This window comes from Bidens hawaiensis, unplaced genomic scaffold (assembly GCF_021521415.1).
Source record: "Bidens hawaiensis isolate Kalapana, Puna unplaced genomic scaffold, B.hawaiensis_p1.1 tig00003022_1, whole genome shotgun sequence".
NCBI classification, from domain to species: domain Eukaryota; kingdom Viridiplantae; phylum Streptophyta; class Magnoliopsida; order Asterales; family Asteraceae; genus Bidens; species Bidens hawaiensis.
This window is the reverse complement of record NW_027491163.1, coordinates 974233-1002204: the sequence shown is the minus strand read 5'-3', so window position 1 is coordinate 1002204 and position 27972 is coordinate 974233. Positions and strand designations below refer to the sequence as shown.

The 27972-nt window shown below is 34.8% G+C and overlaps 1 protein-coding gene across 1 annotated transcript; it reads left to right on the top strand.

The window, feature by feature from the left end:
* The first annotated feature begins 12399 nt into the window (after positions 1 to 12399).
* On the top strand, positions 12400 to 26781 carry LOC143622111 (putative ubiquitin-like-specific protease 2B). The gene is made up of 16 exons (XM_077093350.1): positions 12400 to 12516; positions 20257 to 20359; positions 21361 to 21653; positions 21739 to 21823; positions 21903 to 22153; positions 22656 to 22731; positions 23383 to 23494; positions 23608 to 23658; positions 23735 to 23866; positions 24684 to 24884; positions 24963 to 25018; positions 25102 to 25195; positions 25270 to 25360; positions 25440 to 25559; positions 26129 to 26422; positions 26497 to 26781. Exons 1-16 carry the CDS (start codon positions 12400 to 12402, stop codon positions 26779 to 26781), a joined length of 2361 nt encoding a protein of 786 aa, XP_076949465.1.
* The last annotated feature ends 1191 nt before the right edge of the window (positions 26782 to 27972 follow it).

Sequence of the window (27972 nt, the reverse complement as noted above, 5' to 3'; positions counted from 1 at the left end):
CTGGGAACTGCCATTCTTGTAAGAGCTAGGTTGAGAAAAAAAACATAAATCCTATATAAACATGGAACAAATGAAGTATTAGTAGTAATTGATCATCTTTAAAATGGGAATGTTGACAATATTGTGAAAACGAATTGTTAACGTTAATCCACTAAAATTGGTTGATTATTTGTTAAGTGAGTGTGCAACATAACCTATTTAAAACAACTCTTGGATGGTTATTACATGAGTTCTATAATTGTTCAAGAATTGTGTGGGTTAATAGTTGTTAATTCAAGGTTGATCCTTCACGACTTAACTAATCTCAATTGGTATTTTAAGTATAATACAAAGGTTATTTTTACTAAAATATCATGGACAATCCACTTAGTAATTTAAAAGATTGTCTCATCTTTAAAGCAAGTTATCTTATAAATACTTAATATAAATCACTTGGTTACATAAAATGATGATTTAGTGGAGATCATAAAGTTATGCATATCTCTTCCTTCAATTATAATAGAAAAGCATGACTTAGGAATAAGGTGTTATTCCCACAGTTAATTACCAAAGCAAGTTTAGATCACATGTTTACCAAGTAATTGTTAAACCAAGTCAAGAGAAGTTTTAACCATGATGATACAACTTATATCCTTCATCATCTCTATAAAATATAAAAACCAAAAAAAATATAACTCTTAAGTTATGCTTTTAAATATTTCTAAAATTTACTTGTCAAATCAAAACTAGCATGATGTTTACTTCCAGTTAAAATAAATACAATGATTTAGTATTAAAAATCAAGCAAGTGTGTACGTGGATCGATACTTGGTTCTTACATATACTATACTAACTACTACATATACGATAGGTACACTTGCCTATTTGTGTGTGGCTTGGTTAAGATAAAAATCATTTTTATAAATTTAAAACTCGACATTGTTGAAATAAACCTTTTGAAAAACCAACAACTTTTCATGCCCACCAAGCATCGCATCAGTGATCAAAGTACTCAACCTAGTACTTTAAAACCCACATCTACCACCAAAAAGGAATCCTCTAAGAAATCTGCACAACCCAAATCCTCAAGAAAAACCAAAAAGGTAGTTCATGATGTCACACCCCAACCTAAGACGGAAATGCCGGGCGCGAACTGATTGTTCACAGCTCACAAGATACTATCATGCAACATAAATATGACAATATCTAGTTAATGTATTTATTTCAAATTTCAAATAAAGTGCACAAGTTTCAAATATAACAATAATGATCCCAAACTAAATAATAGAGCAAATATTCTTTGTTTTATTTCCTAAGGTCTTTCTATGTGTTCTTCACCTTAGCTTCGAATAAACTGTTAACCTGCATATATGTAGAAATAAAAGAGATTTGTCAACAACACATGTGAGTAGATGATCACCAATTTTCATGTACAATAATATATATATATATATATATATATATATATAATAAATAATAAATGTGCAAACAAATAAATGTGAGTAATAGTCAATCAAACCATAAAAAAATAATGTGATTGGCAGTTGACCATGCTTCACGAATACGGGCTATCGCTACTAAGACGACGTATGATCATACTGACATGCTAGACTTCTGATGGACCTCTCCGAATATGATAGAATATAAACACTTAAACAAGTAGCAATTAACATTTAATTGAAATACACACAATAATATGTTTGTGAGTTTGTGTAGATATATGATATAAAATATGAATCAGATACGCATATGTCCCCAAAACATTTGAAAATAGTAAAATAAAAGGGGAATGATAAACTCAGCTAGATGATTAAGCGAATAAACCGAGAGGTAGAATAAACAAGCAAAGTTAATATGACAAGTTTTCTTATCCAAATAGACCTGAGACTTATAGAAAATAAAATTGAGTAAAAACTGAGAACATAGCTGCCGGAATCAATCCAAACGGATTTCTAGAACTCCGGATATGAGATTTTCAGTAAATAAGCGAGCTGGTACGGACCAGAATCCAAACAGCGAGTCGGAAGTCGGGTTTTGGTCACTAGCCTTAAAATATAAAAAAAATAAAAGTCTTCTGGACCGAAAGTCGGTTCCGATCAGAAGTGTGAGAAATTGATTAGTTATAATTATTGACTAATTTTCCCTTAAACGGGTTTGAGTAAAATTGACCCGTCAATACCCCTTAATCTCAGAAATTGATTGAGGGTTATCGATAAGTGAGTTAAAATGAACAATTTATCAGTTGACAACTTACCTGGATAATTCTTGAGTTGATGGGAAATCGAGGTCAAAGATTAGAAAACCGACAAAGTCAAACGGCGGCATAAATCTTGAGTAAATAAGCAAAAATGAGGGAGAAATCGTCGGGTGAAGGGAAGTGACGGCTAGGAATGCTATGTTTCTGTAACCTCTAGGGTTTGGAATGATGGTTTGTTTATTTAGTTAGTATATCAACTTGTAGAACAAGAAATCGACTCGTTTTGGTAACCGAATAACGTATTAATGGCGAAATCGAGCCTTGTAATATTCGATATATAAACCATAATACAGAGACTGAACCTAGACACTATTCCATAGCAGATTCAATAACTTGTTGCTTAATTTTCGTGATTTAAGGTCATTTTGGGAAAGATTTAGCATTAAACGAAGATCAAAAACCAAATTAGCTTATTTGGGAGTTCTTCACGCGGCGCTAAGAATTTAGCCTTCTCCTTCGCACTACGCGAAGGAGGAAAATTACCAGAATTGTGTTTTGGCAGTTTTAGTCCCTGAAGTTTCCAAAATGCATTTTTAAGCCATTTTAAGAGTTTCTAAGGGCTATTTGGCAAGATTGAAAGTTATAAAATTATAAACTAAATTAAAAACAATTAGTTACAATTAAATTCATGATTTTATTGATACGAAAGATCGGAATTACGTTCCCAAATCGGGTAAACAAATCCTCAAAGAAAACCAAAAAGTTAGTTCAGGATGTTTAGGTGCCTGAATCACCTGTGGCAACACAAAGGTCAAGAAGAAAATTGATTGTTGTTACTTCCTCACAACAGGTCACACCTCCACCCAAACCAACTCCCCAGTCCTCCTCACAAAAGAAGACTGGTGTAAGCACAGGGAACACACATCAATAGGTTGAAGGGCTAATTAGCACTCTAACTTCAAGCCCCTCTCCTAGGGCTACTTCTCTTTCACCCCCTTTGGATCATCATATCATTACAACTGAATTTGTTGCTCAAGTAAATGCCAAGGTATCTATCACACCCTCAAATTTCAACTAACGGGGTTTTACCGCAAGGCACATGACATACCAAGATCTAGCCACTTGTCATACTTAATAATCAGTTAAAAATAAAATATATAATTTTTATTTCTCATTAAATGGGAATGCATTTACAATATAAAATGTGTTTGCGAAAGCGTAAAAGTAAGCATTTTTTTTAAAAAGTATTAAGTGCTCAAACATGTACAGCCCATCCAAGTGTGAAACCATATAAGACATGTATCCATGCTATTATGAGACTTGAAACAAATGCAAGAAAGTGCTCCTTAGCATACCTAGAAATCTGGGCAAGTATAAATACTCAAGGTCAACATGAGGTTTGTGAGTTCATAAGTTATAGTAAAAAGTAGTAAATGTATATTTAGCACATTTCAAAATATACCAGGGTAGCTAACCAATTTACAAGCTACTAGATGTTTGAACCGAAGCTGACTATATGTATGCCTTCTCACCAGGTCTATCACCAACACCGGCGTATAAAATATAACACCCGTTTTACGACATCACAGCCGTGCTAGCGCGACTAGCCTGAGTGGGTTTTGTCAAACCCAGTAGTACTACTCAATATAATCCCGCGATCCCATCCTATCGGTTCAAGGTAACGTAAGGACTTTAAGTGATATAAGGGCATCTAGTATAAACTTGTGATGTATAAGAAATTACGAAAAATCTAAAACGAGTCACTCGGTTTCCTCCAGAAAACCAGTATATTAGTAAGTACGTGTTTTCTCCCCGAAAACATGTATAGGAAAATGTTATGTGTTTTCTCCCCGAAAACAAGTATAAGCAAATGTTTTTGGGTTTTTCTCCCCGAAAACATGCATTAGAAAATAGTTTGTGTTTTCTCCGGAAAACATGTATAAGAAAATAGTTTGTGCTTTCTCCCAGAAAGCAAATAGGAAAAAGTATGAACTCACCTGGTGTCGCATGTTAAAGTAAACAGAAAGTGTAAACCAGGCATCTCGCTAACGGTCACCTATCACAAGTTAAGCTATTAGTGCGTGTTCATGCAACTTAACAAAACCCAAGTGTCCAACAATCTCATGTCCTAAGTTCACGTAATGACTCACAATAAAAAAAATTTGACCCGATGACCCGTTGGTGATTACATTAAGGTCACAAGTGAAAAGTAGTTCTAACATGTCCCATACATCATGTATTTGCCAAATAAACAAGCATCTAATCACAACACACATGAACATATTTTGGATTTATAAGATGCATGTTAAGGTATATTTTATTAGATAGGCAAATCATGGAAATAAATTATGAAATGTTTACCACAGTAGAATGCATGTCTTAGGTTTCTAAATATATTTTTATTATATTTTTCCAACACACACAAAAATCACAAAAATTTGTTCCACACAGAATGGTACGTGCAGCTATTTCTATGCGCAACGTAAAGTTTTTATTTGGTTAAAATTCAATTGTCAACCAAATCAAGCAAGACCAATTGGGTTAGAATGATAACTCAACATTTGAAGTTACAGAAATGAAATTAACCCATTTGGATATTCCATTATTAGGTTATGATGTCGGGAATCACGGTCAGAAAACCCTTTCCCGTAACAGCCTTGATATATGTTTTTGTAAAATCATAAAAACTATCAAGAACTTGTCCAAAAATTACAAATCATAACATTCTGGAAACTAGACTCAAAGTAGAAGATCGTGGAATCAAGAATCGATCAAAAACAATCAATTATCATTGAGTTACAGACCAATCAATAAACAAGAACGAATCTGTCAGCAAACTCTTGTCAACCAAATTCAAACCCTAAAATGTTTATGACATCTCAAGTGTTCTAATTCATCAATAATCATCATACATGTGATTTATCATCAATAATACAGAGATTGGGCATCTAGGGTTTCATAAGAACTCACCAAATCTATAGAAAGTGATTAAATTAAGCATCATACTTACTAGTTACATGTGTAAGAATGCTTGAATGATCAATTAACACCTAGAATTGGATGTTGAAGATGAATTAGGGTTGGGATTGGCTTTTCACGATCATCGGGAAGGAGAGGGAGCTGATCGTATGTTTTGGGGGGGGGGGGGTGCTAGGGTTTATTTTTATTAATATTACATTAAATCATATTTACAAGAATAGTCCTTGTGAAATAAGTATTGACTCATACGAACCTTTTTAATTTCAAACCGGGTTATAACGAATCATTAGGACTAAAATACTAAACCAAGTTGATAAAAATAAAGCCTCATTGATTTGTTTGTTAAAACTATTTAATAAAATTCGAAAACGTATTAATTACATGCAGTTGATAGCAATTTCATAAAACAAGCTACGAACTAAACACATAATCATTTAGCACGTAATTTCACATAGAGAATATTATAAACATATGGTTGGGGTATTATTTTTATATAATAACTAATAGAATGTTAAGCGAGTAAAGTGTACTAAATCGTGTAACACATAAAATCATATAATACATAACAATTATATTTGAATTATTTAAACATATCTGATTTGGCATTAATCACCAACACGTACTAACGGACTCATGTGCGTGACTCGTTATCGACTCATGTAAATGTTATGCATGACATAGAAGATAACGGAGTTTGGGTTAACGAAGTTAACCTGAGAATGCGGGGTGTCACAGTATCTCACATCACTGAAAGATGTATTTTCTTTACCCAATCACCTGAAAGGTTAACCACAACCCAAACTGCTAATGTTGAGATAGGCATTATTATCCCAGAGCAAGAGGAGGCTACCATCCCTATCACAAGGGATTTGGATATAGGAACAGAAGCAACTACTACACCTGTTGAAACAATAGTTCTCATATGGTCAATAGTTTAGGCACTAAGACTCTTGTCCCGACAACAATTATTTTGATAACAACTCCAGTTGGAAGTCCCTAGTACCAAGAACAATTTTATGATGAAAATCCTGATTTTGTTTCAGATAAAACTGTTGATGTAGATAAAACTACTGATAGTAGGAAAATAGATGAGACTATTAAGTTAATTGTCGCACAAATTATTCAAGAATTGACAGATCAAGTTCAAAGTTTGAGCTCTAAAGTCTTACAGCTCAAGAAGCTCATCACCAAAATGACTCAAATTCAAGTCCAACAACCCCAAGATAACACCCAATTGTTGGCCTCCATCCGGAGTGAATTTCAAACTTGCATCCACCAACTAGTCAATATAAAGCCACTAGCCACTCAAAGATCTAGCATACTAGAGGGTATAACCACATCTACACCAAAGTATGCTGAGCTCAAATCCTTCATCACCTCATAATTCCAAATTCTCCAAGCAAAGGTCAACATAGACACTACCATGCTTAAAAATTCCTTAATTTCTCTTGCAAATGAGTTAAGGAAACATATGGTTGCCCAACGAAACCAACCAGCAGCACTTTTAGGAATTGTTCCTCTTGCTCCTAGGTTTCCAGAGCAAGTTGTTGCTGCTGATGCCAAAAAGGGGGAGAACATCCTTGATGCTTCAAGAAAAGCTGCTGAGAAACAGCCAGATGATTCAGCCAACAAAGCAGCTGAAGAGGCTACTAGATTGAAAGAGATGCTAAGGAAGGAAAGAGAGGCTAGGGAGAAGGCCTTAGTCAAAGAATTGAGGGAAAAGCTTGATGAAATAGGCTAGGGGTGTTCATCGAATCGGGATAATGAATTTTCAAGTTAATCGAAATGAATAATTATTTTTTTGCTAGTATTCGTATTCGTATTTGTATTCCAATAAAGGTTTAACTATTCAATTCGAATTCGTATTGGTATTATATGTCATATTCGAATTCGATTCATAGTTGAAACTAATACGAACCGAATTCGAATAAATTCGATTTGATTCAAGTTTACATATGTTAAACAATTCAAAAACCAAAATCATAATTGTAAAACACACAAATATTAGTTTAAAGTTTCTACAATACCATGTGATAGGAAGTCCGAAACTAAAGTGCAAATAGTGTGGGATAAAAAATAATAATATGTGCTATAGGGCTTATATATTTTGTAATTGACATTTATTATTTATAGATTTGGCCTAAACAAAAAAATTATATATTTGTATGTATATATATATATATATAAATTATATATGTGTGTGTATTAATTTGAATTCGAATTTCGAATCGAATAATAAATCATAAATTCGTATTCGATTACTATAATCGAATACGAATTGAATCGAATTCAATTTTTTTAAAAATGAATTCAAATATTAATAATAGCATTCTAATCAAATCAAATTTCGAATGTTTCGAATTCTAATCAAATTTTGAGCACCCCTAAAACAGGCTCATCAAAGACAAAGAGGCTGAAATCAAGGTCTCACAGAGGAAGAAAGGGTAAAAGACTAATTAAAGACCAGTATTTTCTCAGACTACTGATGAATATGAAGAAGAACTAGTAGTTCACCAAACTACTGATGACCGGCTAGTTGTTACACCAAGAAATGATTCAAGAACAACAGTTTCACGGACTGCTGATATTGTTGTTGTACAAAATACTGGTGCTCCACAAGAACCTACAGTAGTTTCAGAGACTGTTGATGCACCCAAGGTAACAAAAGAACCAGCTACTACTCCAAAGGTAACCGATACCTTGAAGTAAAGCCTAGTCAACAAAAGGCTTTTTACAGTAGTTTCAAAAGAAGAAGATTGATTCTGCCAAAGAAAGATGATTCGCCACCATCTCCTCCTGCCAAAAAGTTCAAGCTAAAGAATGTTGAAGACTTGATTACTCATCAAGAGGCAGCAAGGGCTTTGGCCGAAGAGGCCAAGATAATGTCTGATGAAGAAGCAGTAAGATTATATCAAAAAGAGCTTCTAAAGACAAGAGACCTTGAACAACAAGCCTATGAAAGAAGCTTGGATGTGTTAGAAAAACCAATAGATGATAAGCAACTATTGATAGAAGTTAAGAAGGCTGATCTTTTATGGCTTAAAGAGCATGCTAAGTATAAAGTATCTCTCCACATGTTCAGGATGGCCTTATGAAGAATTACAAGCTGAATGTGGAAGAGTGGAAAGTCTCATAGAATAAGACCCTGATCAGGATCATTCTGAACCTGATTGGGATGTAGGGAAAGCCAGGAGTTCTGAAGAAAAAGAAAGAGAAATCCTAAAGATGAAGATGGAATTAGCTTAGGCTAATTTTCATTCAAAAAGAGAGACGACCAGATGGGGAATAAATAAGCTAAGGGTTGCTTATAGGGATCTTGTACAAGAAAGAAAGAAGAATTCAAGCAAGTTCCTTAAACTGAAAGCTTGATCAAAGATCGCTCCCCCCCCCCCACAAAGGTAAAGGAAAGTCCAAACTGCTGCTACAACCCCCAGTTTAGTTCTGCACAAGAAGGGATAAAAGCAAGGAAGCTGGCCTTGCAGGCTAAGAGAAGGCAGCTTATGGAAGAAGAGGAACTGCAAGCCATTAAGGATCTCCACATAGATGCAAAAATGGGATTTGAATTTGATTTACAACTTATGCCTTCTTCATCTTTCTTGCCAACAATGGCTGCTGTTTCAACTAAAGGTCAAACCAGTCAGGTTCTAAAGTTATTAAATGGAGTAAACTTAAAACTAGCTCCAATATAAATTTGGAGTTTGATTATGGTACATCACAAAGGGTAAATCTTTAGGGTATACCTATGTTGGATGAGAGCTTACTAAGGACTTTGATAGACCTTCCATTGTAGATGGAAAATGATGATAGTCTAGGTGCTGAGTTTATAAAATTCATCAAAGACTCAACCTAGAGAAGACTATCAAGATAATACAATGGAGTAAAATGAATAAATAGTTTTGGCATCATCAGTTCAGGGGGAGCTTGTTGAATCTAGCAAAGAATTGATGTCCAAAAACCAAATGACTGATGATATAAACATCAGTTGTTCTCCATTAAGAAGTTTTGACAAACTGCTGCTCCAAACATCTGACCTTGCAAACTGCTAATATGAAAGAACTGAAGACTTAACAAGTGATCAACAAACTATTGAAGATCCAAACAACTTAAGTCTAACAACTGATGGGATAAACATCAGTTGTCTTAGCAAAGATTAGTAGTTAACACAGGACTTTTATAACAGTTGTTTGTAATTAGTTTATCAGTTGTTTGTAACTGTTTTTTCAGATGTCACTTTCACCTTTTAGCTCATCAGTTGTTTAACACGTGTATATAATGAAGAAGAGAGTCTCTTCTTCATTAACACTTTCACACGTCACAACATTCACCTGATCAGTGTATTATCATACCAGAAAATCAGTTGAATAATGAGCTAAGGTTAAGGAGGAGCAATAGATTGTAATCTTTCGAATATGATTAATACAAAGTTGTTCTTCCATATGAAACTTCTTAATTAGCTTTATGATTTTCGCTGTTTAATTTGATTCTATTAAATACTAATTGAGTTATAGTTCAAATATGCATTCAATTAAAGTGATATTAATTCATACGAAGAATGAGATCAGTTGTTTGTTGTTTCATTAGTTGTGAATTGTGTTTATTAGCTTATATTGAGATCCAGAATCCTAATAGAGTTTTTATCTAGTTTCCGTTTTAGGTACTTGCTTTTCTATTAACGTGTCAAATTTGATTTACGAACAAACAATATAAACACTTGTTAATATTGTTTCAAGCCACGTGTGGCGAGCACGGAGGAGGTGCAGATGGTTCCGGGGGAGGATCATCGTAGTTCGGAAGTTTCTTTCCGTCGGTTCGGGGGTCGAGTCGTGTAACATTTCGGATTTGTTTAAACCAATTTGAGAATGTAATTCAGATCATTCTAACTAATTAAAACTTTTATTTAACTTATTTTATAATTCCATAATTTTCAGTTATGTCAAATAGCCCTTAAAAACTCTTAAAATCGCTTAAATGGTTAAAAATGCATTTTCGGGAACTACAGGGACTAATTTTAACAATTCTTTCATATTTTCTATTAAATTAATGAAACTTAAGCTCCAAGTTATGTCAATTAATGTTTTAAAATATCCCAAGTCGTTTTCTTGATGCTTAAGACAATATCTTTAAGATATTGGACATGATTTTGTCATTTATTGATTATTTTGTTTCCTAAACGAGTTCGTTTACCAAATAAACGAATTTATGGACTTTATTTTTAAACTAACATAACCTAAAACCCTAAAAATACTATTCCTGGTCATTCATAATATCAAATGCATGAAATTCTTCTTCCCCATTATCATATTCTTCAAGTTTAATCGAATTCTTTCAAGACTAGTTGACTTTGGTGTTCAAGGCTTCTTTGACCATGATTTTCTCATTCTTCTATCCATATTCGGGGTAAGTTGTCTTCTTCAAAATTGTATGTTTTTATCTTTAGAACAAAAGCCCTCAAGCAATTTTACTGATTTATGGGGTTTTGTCGGTCAATTTCTTTTCGAACCGTTAGGAGCATAAAAGTCAATTTTAATGATTTTTCAATTACTATATCTTCGGATCGGAATTAGCTTTCGGTCTAAAGACTTTTATTTTTATCTCGATATTTTAAGGCTACTGACCATAACCCAACTCCTGACTTGTTGTTTGAATTCTGGTCAGACCCAGCTCGCTTATTTACTGAAAACCTCACAACCAGAGTTCTATACATCCGTTTGGATTGATTCTAGCGGCTATGTTCTAGGTTTTGACTCTATTTTATTTAGTATAAGTCTCAGATCTGGTTGGATTAGAAAACTTGTCATGTTAACTTTGCTCGTTTATTCTATCTCTCGGCTTACTCGCTTAATCGTCAAGGTGAGATATCATTCCCCTTTTTATTTTACTGCTTTTAAACGTTTTAGGGACATATGCGTACTAATACTTCCTTTTATATTACATACATACACAAAACTAGCAAACGAATGATTGTGTGTATTCAATCAAATGTTATTTGTTACTTGCTTATATGCTTACATTCTATCATATTCGAAAAAGCCCATCATAATCACATCATAGTATAATCATACGCCATCCTAGTTGCCATAGCCCGTGTTTGTGAGGCATGGTCAACCGAAAATCACATTTGTATGCTAGTCATAGTAGCCATAGCCCGTGTTCGTGAGGCATGGTCAACTGACACAGTATTTGCTTACGGTTCGATTGATTATTACTCACATTATTTTGTTTGCGTAGTTATTATTTATCATTTATTACACATTATTATTAGTGTCAAAACTGACGATCATCTAACTCAACATGTGTTGTTGAAAAATCTCCGTTTATTTTCTACGCATACGCAGGTTATCAATTGATTTAAAGCTAAGGTGAAGAACACATAGAAATATTTTAGACAATAAAATAAAGAATAGTTATATTTTAGTTTGTTTTGGTAATTTGTTAAACTTTGTGTACTTGATTGAAATTTGAAATAAATAATAAATAAATAGATATTGTCATATTTTATATTGTATGATAATACCTTATGATTTGTGAACCAAGGTTCGCACCTCGGCATTTCCGCCTTAGGTTGGGGTGTGACAGATCGTTAACTTTCGTGGGATCAATTCGCCGTGGCGATCGACTTGTACATGGAGGTGGAGGTACGCCAACCGAATTGCACGACGAGCATGCACAAGACCCCGATCGACGAGTTGCAACATTGGTGGACCGCGATTGGTGAGGGGATCATTAAGCCGAGACGCGCCAGCGCCTATGCCTCAGCCATCATAGACCTGTTGTGCAGGTACTTGCATGTTATTTTAGTTGGTTATAATATAAATTGATTGTTATTTTTATTTAAAAAATTTTACTCCATTGTACAGGTACCTGCACGGGCTTATAGCCATGATGATGCAGGGTCATTGGTTGGGCTGGGAGCACTGCAATCTCTGGGACTTGTTCTCCATGTGGCGCTTGCTGATGGGCAGGTACTACAACCTCGCTCATTGCTTTGCTAACTACTTTGTCGTGCACTCATGATGGCAGGGGTGGGGTTCGTTGCTTCGTATCCCCTACATCATGTAAATTGTGATTTCTATGGGAAACTCTCAGCAGCTACTTGGTCTTCGGATCCTGCCGCTTCTCTCGCGTGAGCTGGTTCGTCCTTGTGCCATCGGCATGCATATTGTACAGAAGTTTTACGGCTCCCAGGGCTCGTACGACCATTTAGTATAGTGGTTGAGGGCTCCCACTTATGCCCTGTGCAACTGATGGAGCCTTCGTCATTGGGGGGACCGAAGTTGCAGATCAACGAGGCCCATGTGGACGTGGATGTAGGGGAGGGTGCGCTGGAGGATGAGCAGGCAGATAAGGAGCATCCGCATGAGGTACGTTTTATTGTCGTTTAAATTTGTTTTATTTTGTCTAATTATTCACGTTTAATTACCATACGGATATCACCCTCCAGAGTCGCAGCACGTTCCGCTTACATATCGCGCTGTGTGTTTTGATGCCGCTACTGACGCCTTGATTAAGAGCTTAGAGCAGGGATGTTGGTGCTCTAGCGTCAGATAGCCTAGATGATAGAGCGGGAGGCTGCCCGGCAGCATGGTGAGGAGTACAGACTACAACCGCCACGTTTTGACCATAAGGCAAGCACGTCGGGCGCCAGACGCGACGACGACGATGACGACGCTAGTGATGTTGCCATATAGACAGATAAATCAGAACAAGTCATTGCTGAGATTCGCACGAGAACATCCACTTTGAATTTGAAAGATAAGGTTTTTCAGTTTTGTTTTATTTGTACGAACTCGTTGTATTTAAATATAAGTAACATTTTACTTATATTTGTTTCGTTGGAATTTTGAAATCAAGCCAATTGACGATAACGACGTTTTTAAAAAAAATTGTGTAAAAAGGATTTTTTTTAACTAATTATTAATGAAAAAACAAAAAAAAATAAGACAAAAAAACCCCCTATTGGGGTTATAGCGGCGTCCAGCTTTATACGCCGCATATAGAGGCGTGTAACCCCGAAAGAGCCGGTGTCTAGAGAAAACCCTTTCTTTAAAGAGAGTAAGAAGAATATAATATTTTAAGGTAAGTCATGAGAGTTATATAAAATTATTTTTATGTATTTTAGTGTTAAAAATAATAATCTTTTTTGGTTATAATTGTAACATCTCAGATTTTTCGTATTTATTTAAACCGATTCGAGAATGTAATTCGAATCTTTTGAAATGATTAAAACTTGTATTTAACTTGGTTTAACTTATTTTATAATTCCATAACCTTTAATCATGCCAAATAATCCTTAGAAACCTTTAAAATCGTTTAAAACGACTAAAAATCGCATTTTCGGGAACTATAGGGACTAATTTCGATTAAATTAATGAAACTTAAACTCCAAGAAATGTTATAGCTGGTCCAATTTTGTTTTCTTGGTGTCCAAGCCAAATGTTATTAGTTATTGTACTAGATTTTCTTATTAAATACCTTATTGTGTTTCCTAATTTGTTTTTAGCATCCAAATCGCTTATTTTTGGCATAAATCGAGAAAATTAAGGTCCAAGAAAAGGATTATAACTAAAAAACAAGTCCATATTTATAAATTACTGGTCATGGACGAAATCTACAACTTATTTCATTGATTTGGTCATTAATATCGTATTTAGTTACTTAAACGAGTAAATCTTCCAAATATGGTTTGTTTTTTATATTCTTATATAAACAAGACTCATAATCTCTGCCACAAACTTTACCTAAACCCTAAGAAGCATTCTCAGCCATCACCTCTCTTTATGCCTCATAAAATCCTTCGGTTTTTGCATTATTGTTGAAGATACAAGCTTGTTCGTTTGATTTTGTTTGCGTGTGGACCTTTGACTCATCGTTTCTGTTGATTCTTTCACTTTCCGGGTAAGTTGTAAACATAAAAATCATTCATATATATTCCCTAGTCAATAACCTTCAATCAATTTCGGTGATTGAAGGGTGTTGACTGGTCAAATCGTTTAAAACTCGTTAAAGGATAAAATAGTCAACTAGTTTGACTTAACGTTTTCTCATACTTCTAATCGGATTCAACGTTCAGTCCATAAGACTTTTATTCTTGTAACGAAGTTTTATGGCTGCTGACCAAAACCTGACTTCCGACTTCCTGTTCGGATTCTGATCATGTAACACGCCGGCTAAAGCAAAATACGCCTGGGTGTGACGTACAGATCATTCATAAGCTCGTAACGCTGTTAAAGAGACAATAATTATATTTATTTCATTTCAATACATCACAAATACACAATTAAATAACAATACGATAAACATTGTATTTCATTATGTTGTATTTCTAATACCCTAATGGTCCAACTAATCTAGTCATCAGTCTTTAGACTTCAACCTGCAGCACGTTTAAAATAATATAATTTGTCAACAATAATGTTGGTGAGAATTCATAAAGTTTTGCATATGTACAATACGAAAGTGTAAAATTCACAAATATAGTCTTAATCATATAGCAAAAGAAAAGTAAATACATGATATTCCTGTTCGCTTGACATAAGTCAAATCTACTAAGGAACCCCCGTTCGCCGAGTTACTTGGAGTATAGAATATGATAATGATACCGCCATTAACACATGGACGGCGCAGGTACGTCCTGTCGGATCCTCCCACTAAGAGTATGTGTATGATACCACCATTAACAAATGGACGGCGCAGGTACGTCCCGTCGGACCCTCCCGCTATGAGTATGTGTATCCACCAACAAAAACAGTAAACAACTAGCACATAATCACACAGTTTACAAGTAATATGATACAAAACAAATACATACAAGACACGCATGTGAATTTTAGTTTGACACAAGAAAACCAAGTTTGGACGTGCTACACCCCAAAACGTGTAAAAGTAAAAAGGGGTTATGAAAACTCACATTTGATATTGAGTAAAAAGTAAGTAAAAGCCGAAAAGCGTCAAGTGAATCGAGTCGATTGAACCTCACGAGCTATAAGTAAAATAGAACGAGTGTTTAACGACGATTTAATGGAATTAATAAGGTTGATTATTGTATAAATTTATTGGGAATTAATTATTATTTTATTGTATTTTTTACTATTTTTAAAGTCTTTGATTACTTTAATAATATTTGATGTTTTAACGGATTTTAACGGTTTAATATTATTTTAATACTATTTGATTAACATATCATAAATATGAGAAATGAGGCATTTGCAAGACATGGTTTAAGGTTTACGAGTTACAAAATTTCTATTGGTTTAACGAGTGTTTAAATGATTAAAGTTACTGATTAATATTAACGAAAACGGATTAAAATTTGATGGTTTAACAAGTTTTGGAAGTCGGCTTTGCACGGAAAATGGTGAAATATGATTTATCTTTAATTTATAAAATTTTTATTTACTTTAAAATAATTTTATTTAGTTTATTATGATTTTTAATAAATTTAATAAATATAGTTTAGTTTTTAAATAGTAGAATAAAGTTTTAAAAAAGATATATCTAAAATAGATGAGTTGACGTCTCTCATGTAACACACAAGCAACTTAACCAGTTGGACTACACTTTCATTCAGTTAACATATGGAAATGATGATATTTATATAATATATGCAGTTCATCTTCTTCATTAAACCCTAACAATTTCAATTATCATAATCTGTTCCATGTACGATTGTTTTAAGTTAAGGGTTTCATTAAGCGGCTATAAACAAGCAAAAGGCCTAACTCAATTACCTGGAAATGTAGCTGAAGGATGGTGAACAGGTAACTCGCCGGAAAACGTTTCTTGGTAGGAATTTTATGATAACCAGAGAGATTTATAGAGTAATTAGATTATGTGAGCGAGTTTGTCCGATGATATGGAGTCTATTTATAGTGTGAATTGGTCCGTTGGAGTTTAATTGTATCGTTAATGAGTTTAGTAAAAATCCGGCTGTTGGGGATAATTTAATCCATCATTATAAGTTGTTATTGTCCGATATTATGGTCGTTTAATGTTATTAATTGGTGGAGATGAACGTTGGATTAATTATGGCTCGTTAATTTGGCGTTTTGGATAGGTTTTAAGGTCGCCGGAAAAGTCCCGTCGCCGGCCGGGTTCTTCGCCGGAAAACAGAGGAAGGGGAAGGGGGTGGGGCTGGGTTTTATATAATATTAATACAATTTAAATAATTTTCATTTCTGTTCCCTGGAGTTTCTTAAACCTTTTAAATGTAATTTAATTTTTTTTAAGTTAATAAGGTTTACACTTTCAACCCTAAACTTTATAATTAAATTATATAGTTTTCGGTTTTGGATTATTTACGCGTTTAAGCGGGTTATCGATAAGCCTCGAGTAATGGAACGTAATAATAAATGAACGGCGTTTGAACATAAATGTCGGGAATGCTTTATTAAATGATCAATAATACACCGAAACGACCCATCGGGTCGGGTTTACAAATGCAAATGCGAGTTGAAATTGACGAATGTCACAGATCAGTATCAGCTCGCTTAAATATTAAAACAAACATAACTTGAATTCTAAACGTCCGTTTGATTTGATTCCAGCGGCAACGAGTTTGTTTTTATTTATATTATCATATTCTAAAATCTCAGATTCTGAATTATTTATATCATTTGACATGTAGTGGACGACTCGCTTATTCATTAACTCGCTTAATCGTGTTTATATTCGTTTGTCATTAATCTAAGGTGAGTTTTATCATTCTTCTATTTTACCAACTTTTCTAAACATTTTGGGGACATATGCGTACCTATCCGTATTACATACTATATATATATATTACATACTATATATATATATAGTGGAGTAATATTAAGAAGTGAAGTGTGTCTAAAAAGTGTAGGAAGTAATATGGTGCGTTAGATTTAATGATCTGATGGTCTAGATGAAAAGTGTGTTTTTTAGGCGGTGTGTTTTATTTTAATATTTGTTTTATAACACTCTAGGGGCATATTCGTCTAGTGTGTTATAATTTTTAAACACAAGACCAAGAACATCAAGAACAATAACACACTATGTTAAAAAAAACACAATAAACATCATACTAATGCATCAACTTTAAAAACTCAACGACACGTTATTCCTCTTTAGCATTTCATCTAACAGCTGGCGTGCAACACACTATGTTGAACATGATGAACAAAAACACAATAAACATCATACTAATACATCAACTTTAAACACTCCACGACACGTTATTCCTCTTCGACATCTCATCAAACATTTGACGTGCAAGGATTATGAATCGAGGACGCATAATGGGATGAGGAAAATAGTGAAAAACTATTAACGTCTTCATTGACGTTCAATAAAATAAAAAACACAACATCATCTTCACCCACTAGCCTACCAACACGAATCCACCACAGGTCCACGACCATCGCGAGCCCCATCTATTATAATCCGAAAACCACCATCCCCATTCGGAAAACGTTGCAGCCTTAAATCATCACTTCTCTACAGTTGTACAACCCCAAAATATTCCCCGACTACCACCACGATTCTTCATCAACGGTGGTGACTTTAGGTGGATGAACGCGATGGTAGCGGTGGATAGCTGAACACGGTGGCGGTGGAGGTGGGCAGAAATTGTGACTTCCGGTGGTTGAATGCAATGGTAGCGGTGGATGGCTAAACGCGGCGGCGGCAGCGACGGGCAGCGATGGTGACTTCGCGACAGCGGCGGCGGCGAACAGCGGTGGTGACTTCCTTGGTTGACCTGATTGGTGTTGGTGGTTGCTTGAACGGCTGTGATAGCATGTTGAACCGGAGGTGGCTGGTTGTAGATGGTGTTGTCAAAATTGAAAAAGTTAGGAGTAGGGTTTTTGTTTTGATTTGAAGAGAAGATGATCTGGTGTTGTGATTATATTAAAGAGAGAGAGAGAGAGAAATAAACATTTTCTCATCCTACCCCCATGTCTTAGTTTTAATCAAATGGTTCTAATAAATTCCTACACTTCTTAGGAAAAGTTTACTTTTTATTCTAACCCCGCTTACGTGTGGACCTTTGACTTAATCAAACAAATGCATACGTGTAATTGTGAGTGACTTAATCAAATATACGTGTTACATGCTTACTTGTATTAATATTCATTCATTCGTATATTCGGAGGGGTCCATCATACTCCCATGTATTGGGTTCTCATGCTATTGACCAACGCCCGATTCGCTTGGCAACCGTCTATATATTTTTTTATGGTTTGATTATATTTACCGCTTTTATCACGTTATTCTTATTTATATTGACATGCAAAACTGGTGATATTCTCAACTTTATGTTGACAAATTCCATTTTCTACGCATATGCATGTTGCTTGTATTGAAAATTGAAGTTTGGACAATCAGATAAGACTTTAGGTTAAACAAAGAAAATCATTGTTTAAGCTTGTTTGGATCGTATTTATTTATTTGGAATATTTTGTTATAATTGGATAATGTGTGTATTCTTTGAATAAAATAATTAATTAGATATTGTCATTTATATTCATGATAGTATCTTCAAGCTGTGAGCAATCGGATCACGCCCCGACATTTCCGCCTTAGGTTGGGGTGTGATAATAATCTTCATGACTACCCTAGAATTCTACCAATCATGCAATATCACCTTATATTTACCCATCAAATGTCCTGGACCACTTTATGACTCAATCAATCTAGCAATGCCACATCAATTTTACTCATCAACTACTTTGGACTACCCTAAAACTCGATCAATTCTACACCGCTACCTCCATTTTACCATCAACTACCATGGACTACCCTAGAACCCCACCAATTGTGCATTGCCACCTCAACCAATCAACTACCTTGGACTACCATAAAACTCCACTAATCTGCACTATCACCTCCATTTTACCCATTAACTACGCTGGTCTACCCCAGAACTCTATCAATCCTGCATCACCACCTCAATTTTACCTATCAACTACCCTAGAACCCCATCAATCCTGCATCGCCACTTCAATTTTACCTATCAACTACCCTTTAGAGCATTCTCGGCCCGTTCCCTATATATATGTGAGTGGGTTTTTGTAATTATATGGTATGGTATGAGTGGTTGTGAGTAGAAGAAAGAGAAAATGCTATGTGAGAAAGTTACATTTATGTCACATTGTATAAATTTTTAATGATTTTTGAACGTTGTTGTGAGTGCAGGAGAGTGAAAAAATAATGATAAAGGCACAAAAAAATATTATTTAATTGAAAATAAGAGAAAACAATATAGTAATTTTTATTATAATTATATAGATATGGAAAGAAAATGGGCTGGGAATGCTCTTAATGCTTTAGTGACTCCACTTATCATTCAACTATGTTAAACCATTTTTTTTATAAATGGCCATTTAAATACTAAATTAATTAAATATATAAATAAATTACAATGCTAGATTCATTAAAACACCAAATAAAATACTAAGGCAACGAAAAGGAATAAATTCCCAACATCGTCACATCGGGGGAGTTAATGACGGGATGATCTTTTAGAACATTCCACGTTGCCAAGTGTTTTATTGCAAATCTATCGATGTGTTCGTCCAGTCGAGAAGGACCCAGAAATTTGCTTCTTCATATGTTGGTCCGTTAAGTACGCTTCAAATCCGTCCACTTGAAATCGATTTGGTGTTCCGTGTGATTTACCACATGAATAGTTTGTCGAAACTCGGCAACAATTGCCGTCGAAGATCCTCCGTTGGGTTTTGCCAATGACGTTTCTTCGTCCAAACTTTTCTCTTAATGATATTCTAGTAATGAGTGTGATTGTAATGTAGAAATAAAAAAGAAATGTATGGTAAAAAGTTGATAGATGTGGTTTAAAAGGAGATTGTAATTACCTAGCAGCTTGACCCCTAACAAAGGAAATAGTAAATTTATTTATTTATTTATTTAGTTAGTTAGGGTAAAAGGTAAACTTATATCTATCTGGTTTATGTTGTTTTCCTCTTTAATAATAAATTATAAATTATAAACCCAATCGTCGATGCGGTTGCTTGGTGGTTTTGGAAATTTGAATTCCATATATACATTTCTATTTCTTCTCAGACAATAATAAAAACCCTCCCTAATTCTGATCTCATTACCAATCCTTCAATTCGATTGGTTAGCATATGCATCGAAAGATGAAGAATAAGAACACTCTCGATGTCTTCGATTTCAAACCAGATGATGATGACGGAAACCCTCACAAGTTTACGTTCCCACAAACAGGTAATTTCACTACCTGAATGCTCTTGTTGTATATGTAGCTGTCGGAAGCTAATTGTAGCTACTGCTGCTTGAATGCTTAAAAACCCTAGGTGTTGTGCATAACCCTATGCAAATGCCTTGCTTGGGGTAACAATCATGACCTACGCAAGTCAGATTATTGTCCCACCCTGTGAATTCCACTTTCTAGTTGTTGAAAATAAACGTATGTGGTCCGTCACCTTATGTTCTTGTCAACTGATTCCTTGAATGACTGGCACTCGTATTGAGTTAGTACACTATAATATTTACCATTATGTGACTTTCGTTGGGGCCATGTTTATTCCATTCATTAGTTTTACTCCTCTTTTATTCAGCTTTTTTGGCGCAAGAAAAGCGCTTTATCGTATTGGATTGACCCAATTTTAGCAATCCAAGTGGCGACATGCCATCTTCAAAAGATATCCAATAGATCCTATAATAAAAATAAATTAGATTCTACATTCAATTCATGACGATCATAGACGGAGCAATGAATCTATTTGAACTGGCTCATTTCGTACTGGAAAAGCCTCGTCTAGGTCCTATAATTTGTCAAAAGAACAAATTTGTAGATTTCATTGAAATGGGAGAATCCATATCAAAGAAAGGTCTAAGTGATATTTCTGCCTTACAATAAGGTTGTCGGAGGAACGGGCTTAATTAAAATTGGGGATTAATATTAGTATCCAACAAACAAAGCGTGACTACAAAATTCTGCTATAACTGAAATTCATGTGAACAATGCATAGAAATTTAAACAATGTTTTGTACAGAGTGAGGACTGGCCACAAACACAAACAAACAGTTTTATGGGTACTACTGGACAAGAAATATTAAGATTTTGCATTTCGCATAAATGTTAACATTTATAGCTGCTTTTTATGATTTAGAAGGACAACTTTAAGTTAACTTTTACATGACACGATTGCATTTTTGGGATTTATTATGTTAGTTTTCTTATGTTTTATTGTTATTCTTTGTAGCTGCTACTGGAAAAGGTATACCAGCAGATGAGATTAACTATGTTCCTTCTCCAGACATTGACACCATTAACATGAATCACATCACTCCCACCCTAATACAAAATCCATCTGCTGAAATGATGGCGGATTCAAATGATGCTTTGTCAGTCGTTAAACAACAACCTCAATCAAGTACAGAACTCAGAACTGATGTATCTGAGTCAGAAATCAATGTGACCGTGACGTCAGCTTCACCTAGCAACAGCAAATTAAAATCAGCCATACATGATTTGTCACCTAGCTATTATGAACCTGTATGTTTCTATGTTCTGATTATCCATGTTCAAGATCCGAATTTCATTTGAAGTGCTCACAAAAACTGAACTGATTTGATTGCAGGATGAGACTGGTGGAATGGACAGAAATGAAAATGGAAGCATGAGTGAAAGATCTTCATCTTCTTCTGACATTGCAGACGATGATGGTAATTGCTAAAATATTTCCTTTTTCTTGTATATAACTATACATAGTTAATAATTTCAACTATTATTCGATTGTGCCAGGTGGTGTAGCGGGACCATCTTCAGATCACTGCATAGACGGATGGGACATGGACAGTGAAGATATGACAACAGTTGTGTTGTTCCCTGATTACGTGATATATCGTGGTAGTTATTATACAGATTCTCTGATATCTTTTACTGAAAGTTACATTGAAATGGAGGGTTCAGAAGTAGATAGAGATGAAAAGGGTTTTAAATGCAAGTGGGGAATTGAAGATATACTTCACATCGCATCTCATTGGTATGAGCAGGTAAGTACATCTTATTGAGCTTTAAATATAACTGTCTGCAGTGCTTATTTATACGCATTTAATTTGCTGCTGTTTAAAGTATGAAACAGAAATAGGGGACTTGACTTCATGTGATATTATTTAATTTAAATTGATATCACGTCAAAACCGAGACGCCAAGGCGCGCACATCATGTGCACGAGACACATTTGTTTGTGATTCAACTTATATGTTACCCACTTCTACATGAGAACTAACAAACACCAATAAAATAAGACAACAAAATAAATACACTTTAAAAATATAAAAACATGACCTATATCTCTTATCTCTATGTAAAACCATAAAAAGCATGACCTGTTATTATTATCTGTGTACAACCGTACAAGCTCTAACATATCTTATGCTGAGAACCTTTTTATACCCAACTTTCCTTTTTGTACCTTATAATGTCCATCGTTCTTTTTCTAGCTTTTCAATGTGTGTGTGTATTTATGTAAAACATATTCTTGATTGTGTGTAGATTGAGATGGCCACGGTGAAGATTCATGTACTTGCAAAGGGTACAGAAAATGGTGAAAGTGTTGAATGCGCTTCAGGTAATGATCGGAAAACTTTTCATGTTTTGGTTATGTAAAAACAAATGCGGGTAGATTGTCTAAAAAGTTTTGGAATTTTCAATTCCGAGCTTGTATAAAAAGTATTTATACAGTTATAAAAGATTGCGGCGTAGTTTGGCTAGTATCAGATAATATTACCTAATAGATACTATGAAAGACAGGCCTGGCAATCACAACCTGCGCCATAATTAACGGGTAGGTTGGGGCAGTTTGTTTGCCTTTCAGGTTCTTATGGGCATGTCTAAACTCAAGACTAGTTTAAACTGGACACGATCAGAAAATCTTGTCAAGGAAGAGTGGGTCAGAATGGGCCGAGGCAGGTTACTAATGTCCAATTTTTTGGTTTGCACCAGGCCTAAAAACCATATTTAAGTCAGATGTTTTAATCAAAGAGGTCGAAGATAACACCAAACAAAATAGTGGGGAAATCACCATTCTTTCTGTGAATAATCATGATATGGCCCGTTCTGACCCGCACCCATCCTAACCTGGCGTAGTGCCTTACCCGACTTGCCCGCTTGGCCGGGTCTAATGAAAGAGGCGCTTAATTTGGCTGAATGAATTAGATTGGTGTAACAAATGATCTTATATATGAAATTTGTCTTGCCCATTCATTCATATATTGTTCAGGCACCGAGTTGAAATTTTCAATTATCGACTCTAGCTGGTATGAGAGATTAGAAGCAATTTTGTGTCTGAACATCATGTACAAAGCTTTATGGACCAGTATGCTCGAGTCAGAGTGAGTTTTTAACTTTTTTCTATAAGTTCTAATATTAACCTAGTATTCCAATAGTAATTTCATTTGGTTTTATGACCTTATTATTGTTTTGTAACTTCATTGCACGTGTGCAGGGACACCATGGTTAGACACCCTGGAAAGTCTTCTTCAAATTATCTTCCTGTGTAAGTAAAACAATGTGGTTTTTTATGGAAATCTTAAAATTATATTTAGTTCTTATTTTGGTTTGAATGCTTTTAGTTTTGTTCGTCCTTTTGAAGAGGTTGTGTATCCAAAAGGGGATGCGGATGCAGTTTCTATTAGTAAGAGAGACTTCGATCTACTGCAACCCGACACATTTGTCAATGACACAATCATTGACTTTTATATCAAGTATGTTTATTCTCTTATTTTTTCTTATGCTATTGATATTGGTAAGAACTAAACAAACACCACTGACGCACTGTCGCACTATTCATACACCACTGATGTGTCATACAGGCTTTATGACAGGGGGGAAATGGTCACAAGGGCCATATGCCAGGGGGGAAATGGTCATACGGGTCGTACGATGGGCAGATCTTATGGTCAGTATGATGTTTTTGACTAACAAAGAAATGACTGATGTGACTGTTGACCAAGACATGCAGCCTTTCGGACCATGTTTTGCCCTATCATACGGCCCGCATAGGCATGTACACGAACCGGATGCTTAGTAAACTGTTTGACTGCAAGTTCGTTTATTTACTATTGAAAGAACACGAACAAATTTTTTGTTCATTTAGTTAAAATGAATGAATATGAGCACATGCTCTATCCGTTCATTTATGTTCATGAGTGTTTGTTTACATTTGTTCATTTACGTTCGTATATGTATTCACTTGGCCCATCGTAATTTATTAAAGTTTTATTATTTTTTAGGCCTGATAGATTGTAGTTCAGTTTAATTTTGATTGGTGTTAGCTCAGTTATGTTCGTTTATCTATGTTCAACTTTGTTCGTTCGTTTACATTCATGAACCTTTAGTTTTTTTTAACAAAAATACGTAAAAGAACACAAACATGTTCATTTTTTAACGAACACAAACAAGAAAACCTCGTTTGTTTCAATTTTTGTGCTCGATCATTTGTTTGATTAAAGTTAAATGAACGAACACAAACATGCTCCATTAGGTTCGTTTACATAGTATTAAAGTTATAGCTTATGATAGGTATTTGAAGAACAAAATTAAGCCTGATGAGAAACGCAACCTCCACTTCTTCAATAGTTTCTTCTTCCGGAAGCTAGCGGATCCTGATAAAGATTCAATTGATGCTTCTAAAGGAGCGGTCGCATATCAACGTGTGAAGAAATGGACAAGAAAAGTCAACCTTTTTGAGAAAGATTATGTTTTTATTCCTGTAAACTATAAGTGAGCCAATGAAACGAACATTACTCCAATTTTACTAAATTATTAATCAATTAAGATCTTCAATTTTGTTTTTGACAGTTTTCACTGGAGTCTTATTGTCATGTGTCATCTCGGTGAAGTGGCCACATATGAAGGTCAGTTACATAATATATATAGTATATAATAAATAATAATATATTGGTTTTGGTTTTCTGACGTTATTTGTTTATTGGTTCAGATGAAGATGTAGGCGAGTCGGTTAAAGTTCCATGTGTGTTGCATATGGATTCTCTCAGAGGCAGTCATACTGGTCTACAAGGCTTTGTTCAAAGGTATCTAATATTTCTATTTAAACGAATAATTATTTTAAAACGATTAAAGCCTAATTTCGGATATGACAATGCAGTTACCTTAAGGAAGAGTGGACAGCAAGGCAACATGTGGATTCTGAAGACATCTATTCAAGATTTGATAATTTGAGATTCATTTCTCTAGAGGTATATGTCGTGTAACTTTTATTAATCGATAAATTCATTTTCTATAGTTATTAATGTTTTATGTTTATTGTTTTTGCAGTTACCTCAGCAGCAAAACTTGTTTGACTGTGGTCTGTTTTTGCTTCACTATGTGGAACTGTTTTTGGAGCAAGCTCCTGTACAATTTAATCCTTTTAAAGTCTCAAAAAGCTTCAACTTTGTAAGTTATCTCATCTTCGTGTTTTTAGTATAATAACTTTATAGAGTAATTCACACTTTTTATCCTTTAGGTATATACTAGCTTGCATATTGGGTCCTTAAACTAAGATAATTACGAAAAAACATCCTTTGTTTGAAAAGTTTTAACGCAGTATGTCCTTTCCAGTAACTGGTGTTAGGGTTCCTGTTTACTTTTTGTAACATGACTATTTTACCCTTACACTTAAAAGGACAAATATGTAAATTTCACAATTTCTATATTTTTTTTTCAAAAGAATTGTGAAAATTACATATTTTGTTCTTTAGGTATAAGGGCAAAATAGTCAATGTGTAAAAAGCTAATAGAGATATTTTAACACCAAGTAGTTAAAACAGATGCAATTTACAACTTTTCAAATAAAGATTGCTCTTTGTAATTATTTTAGTTTAAGAACATAACCTGCAAGTTGGTGTATCCCTGAAGGACGGAAAGTGTAATTTACTCTACTTTTAATTATAATTACAAATTTCTGAATTGCAATTACGTATTTTAATTATAATTACACATATTTGAATTGCATATTTTATCAGTTAAATGTGGACTGGTTTCCACCTGCTGAGGCGTCTCTCAAACGAGTACTTATCCAGAAGCTAATCTGTGATCTTCTGGAGAACCCTAATCAGGAACCTTGTTCCACTGCTGACGTGGACCAACAGTGCCACATCTGCAGTCTGACCACAAATGCTCCCAAGGGTACCATTGTAAATTTATCCCCAATGCAGCATCAAAAAATTGAGATACCATCATTATCAGTTCCATGTGGTCATGATCTCAATACAACTTTGAAGCTATCTTTTGAATTATTCGGCTGTCCAACGATCGAGGTGCGTGCAATGTTATTGAATAAAATTACATAATTACTCTCGATTATCACTTGAAGATTTGCTTATGTTCACAGGAAGACGTGGAGCAAGAAGATGAAACCATGCCTGATGATTGTAGAACTGTGGATCCTGAGACCGTGAATGACAATCAGGAATCATTACTAATCCATGAAATTGGTCAACTCAAGTCAGAAATCGGTCACCCGACATTGAATGGGTATGTTGACGAGATGGTTGATGATACTTCATGTGTGGATATAATAATGCCCGGGTCATCCTTTAGGTTTTCTGATATGGAAATCAACACTTCAGGTGTGCAGCACTCCACCAAAAGGATGAGAATGACACAACCAAGATAAGTGTCATTCATATAGATGTTCTGTGAATAGTGTCGGGATCGTTAGGGTTTTGTGTTCGAATCTTGATAGGATTAAATGATGAGGATGTCCCATTAAGGTTTAGATTTTAATTGTGTTTTGTTGTGGATTTTAAAGTCTGATTTAGGAAGAAGTTGACAGTTGACATCAAGGTTTGTGTGCAATGTTTTGCAGCATTCTTGCTATTATGGTATGGGACAAATCATTGAAACCTTAGATCATGAAAATTAACCTTATATGTACTGAGACACCCCCCCCCCCCCCCCCAAACACGCGTATAGGAGTTAATGATACGGTTGATTTAAGACAGGGGCTTTATTGTAATTAGGTAACATCATAGGGGTTATTTGTTTGGAGTAATCCATCCTTTTTACGTTTCTCTCTCAATTCCATCTGTTCTAATCTGCATGTATCAATCAATGGTATCAAAGCTACCGATCCTAGGTGTTTTGCATTCCAATCACATTATTTGCTTCATTTTCAATTCAGTTTGTGATTGATCAATTCAAGTCGTAATACATTCAATTGCGTTCGTTTCAATGTTTGTCAAACTGAAATTGATCAATTGTCCGTTCAATTTCTTTTGTTCATTTCTCCAACTTAGGCTTGGAATTGGACAGCCACGAACAATAATCAAGAAACAAGTGATCATCAAGCCACATCACCATATTGGCAGAAGTTTAAATTTGAAGGACGCATGTTTTAAGTCCACTATACAAGAAATGATTCTGAAATTGGAGTGGAATCAAGACCAGACAACAAGAATAGTGGAGATAATGGGGTTTGAAAATGAGGTTTATGGGTGAAGTTTCGAGATCTGATGATTCACCGCCAAAGGTTTACGATGAAATGCCATGCCTAGTAGGTTTGAAAATGAGATTTATGAAACATTTAATAGTGTTGCTTCGAGATAAGTATTACATCAGTTGACTTGTATCATTCTTCCGATCAAAATCCCTAAAACATCGGCTTGAAAGGTTGGACCGTTGGTAGTGATTTTTAAAGGTAGGATTAGTACCGGCCAATACACAAAAAATAAGATTATTTATTTCCAATTTGCCTTTATAAAATATGGTGTTGAGTGTTGACAATGGCATAGTTATATACTTTTCCATTACCATTGGTCAATCTAGTCTTTGTACAAAACTTGTGATTTTAAGGGATTAAATGCAG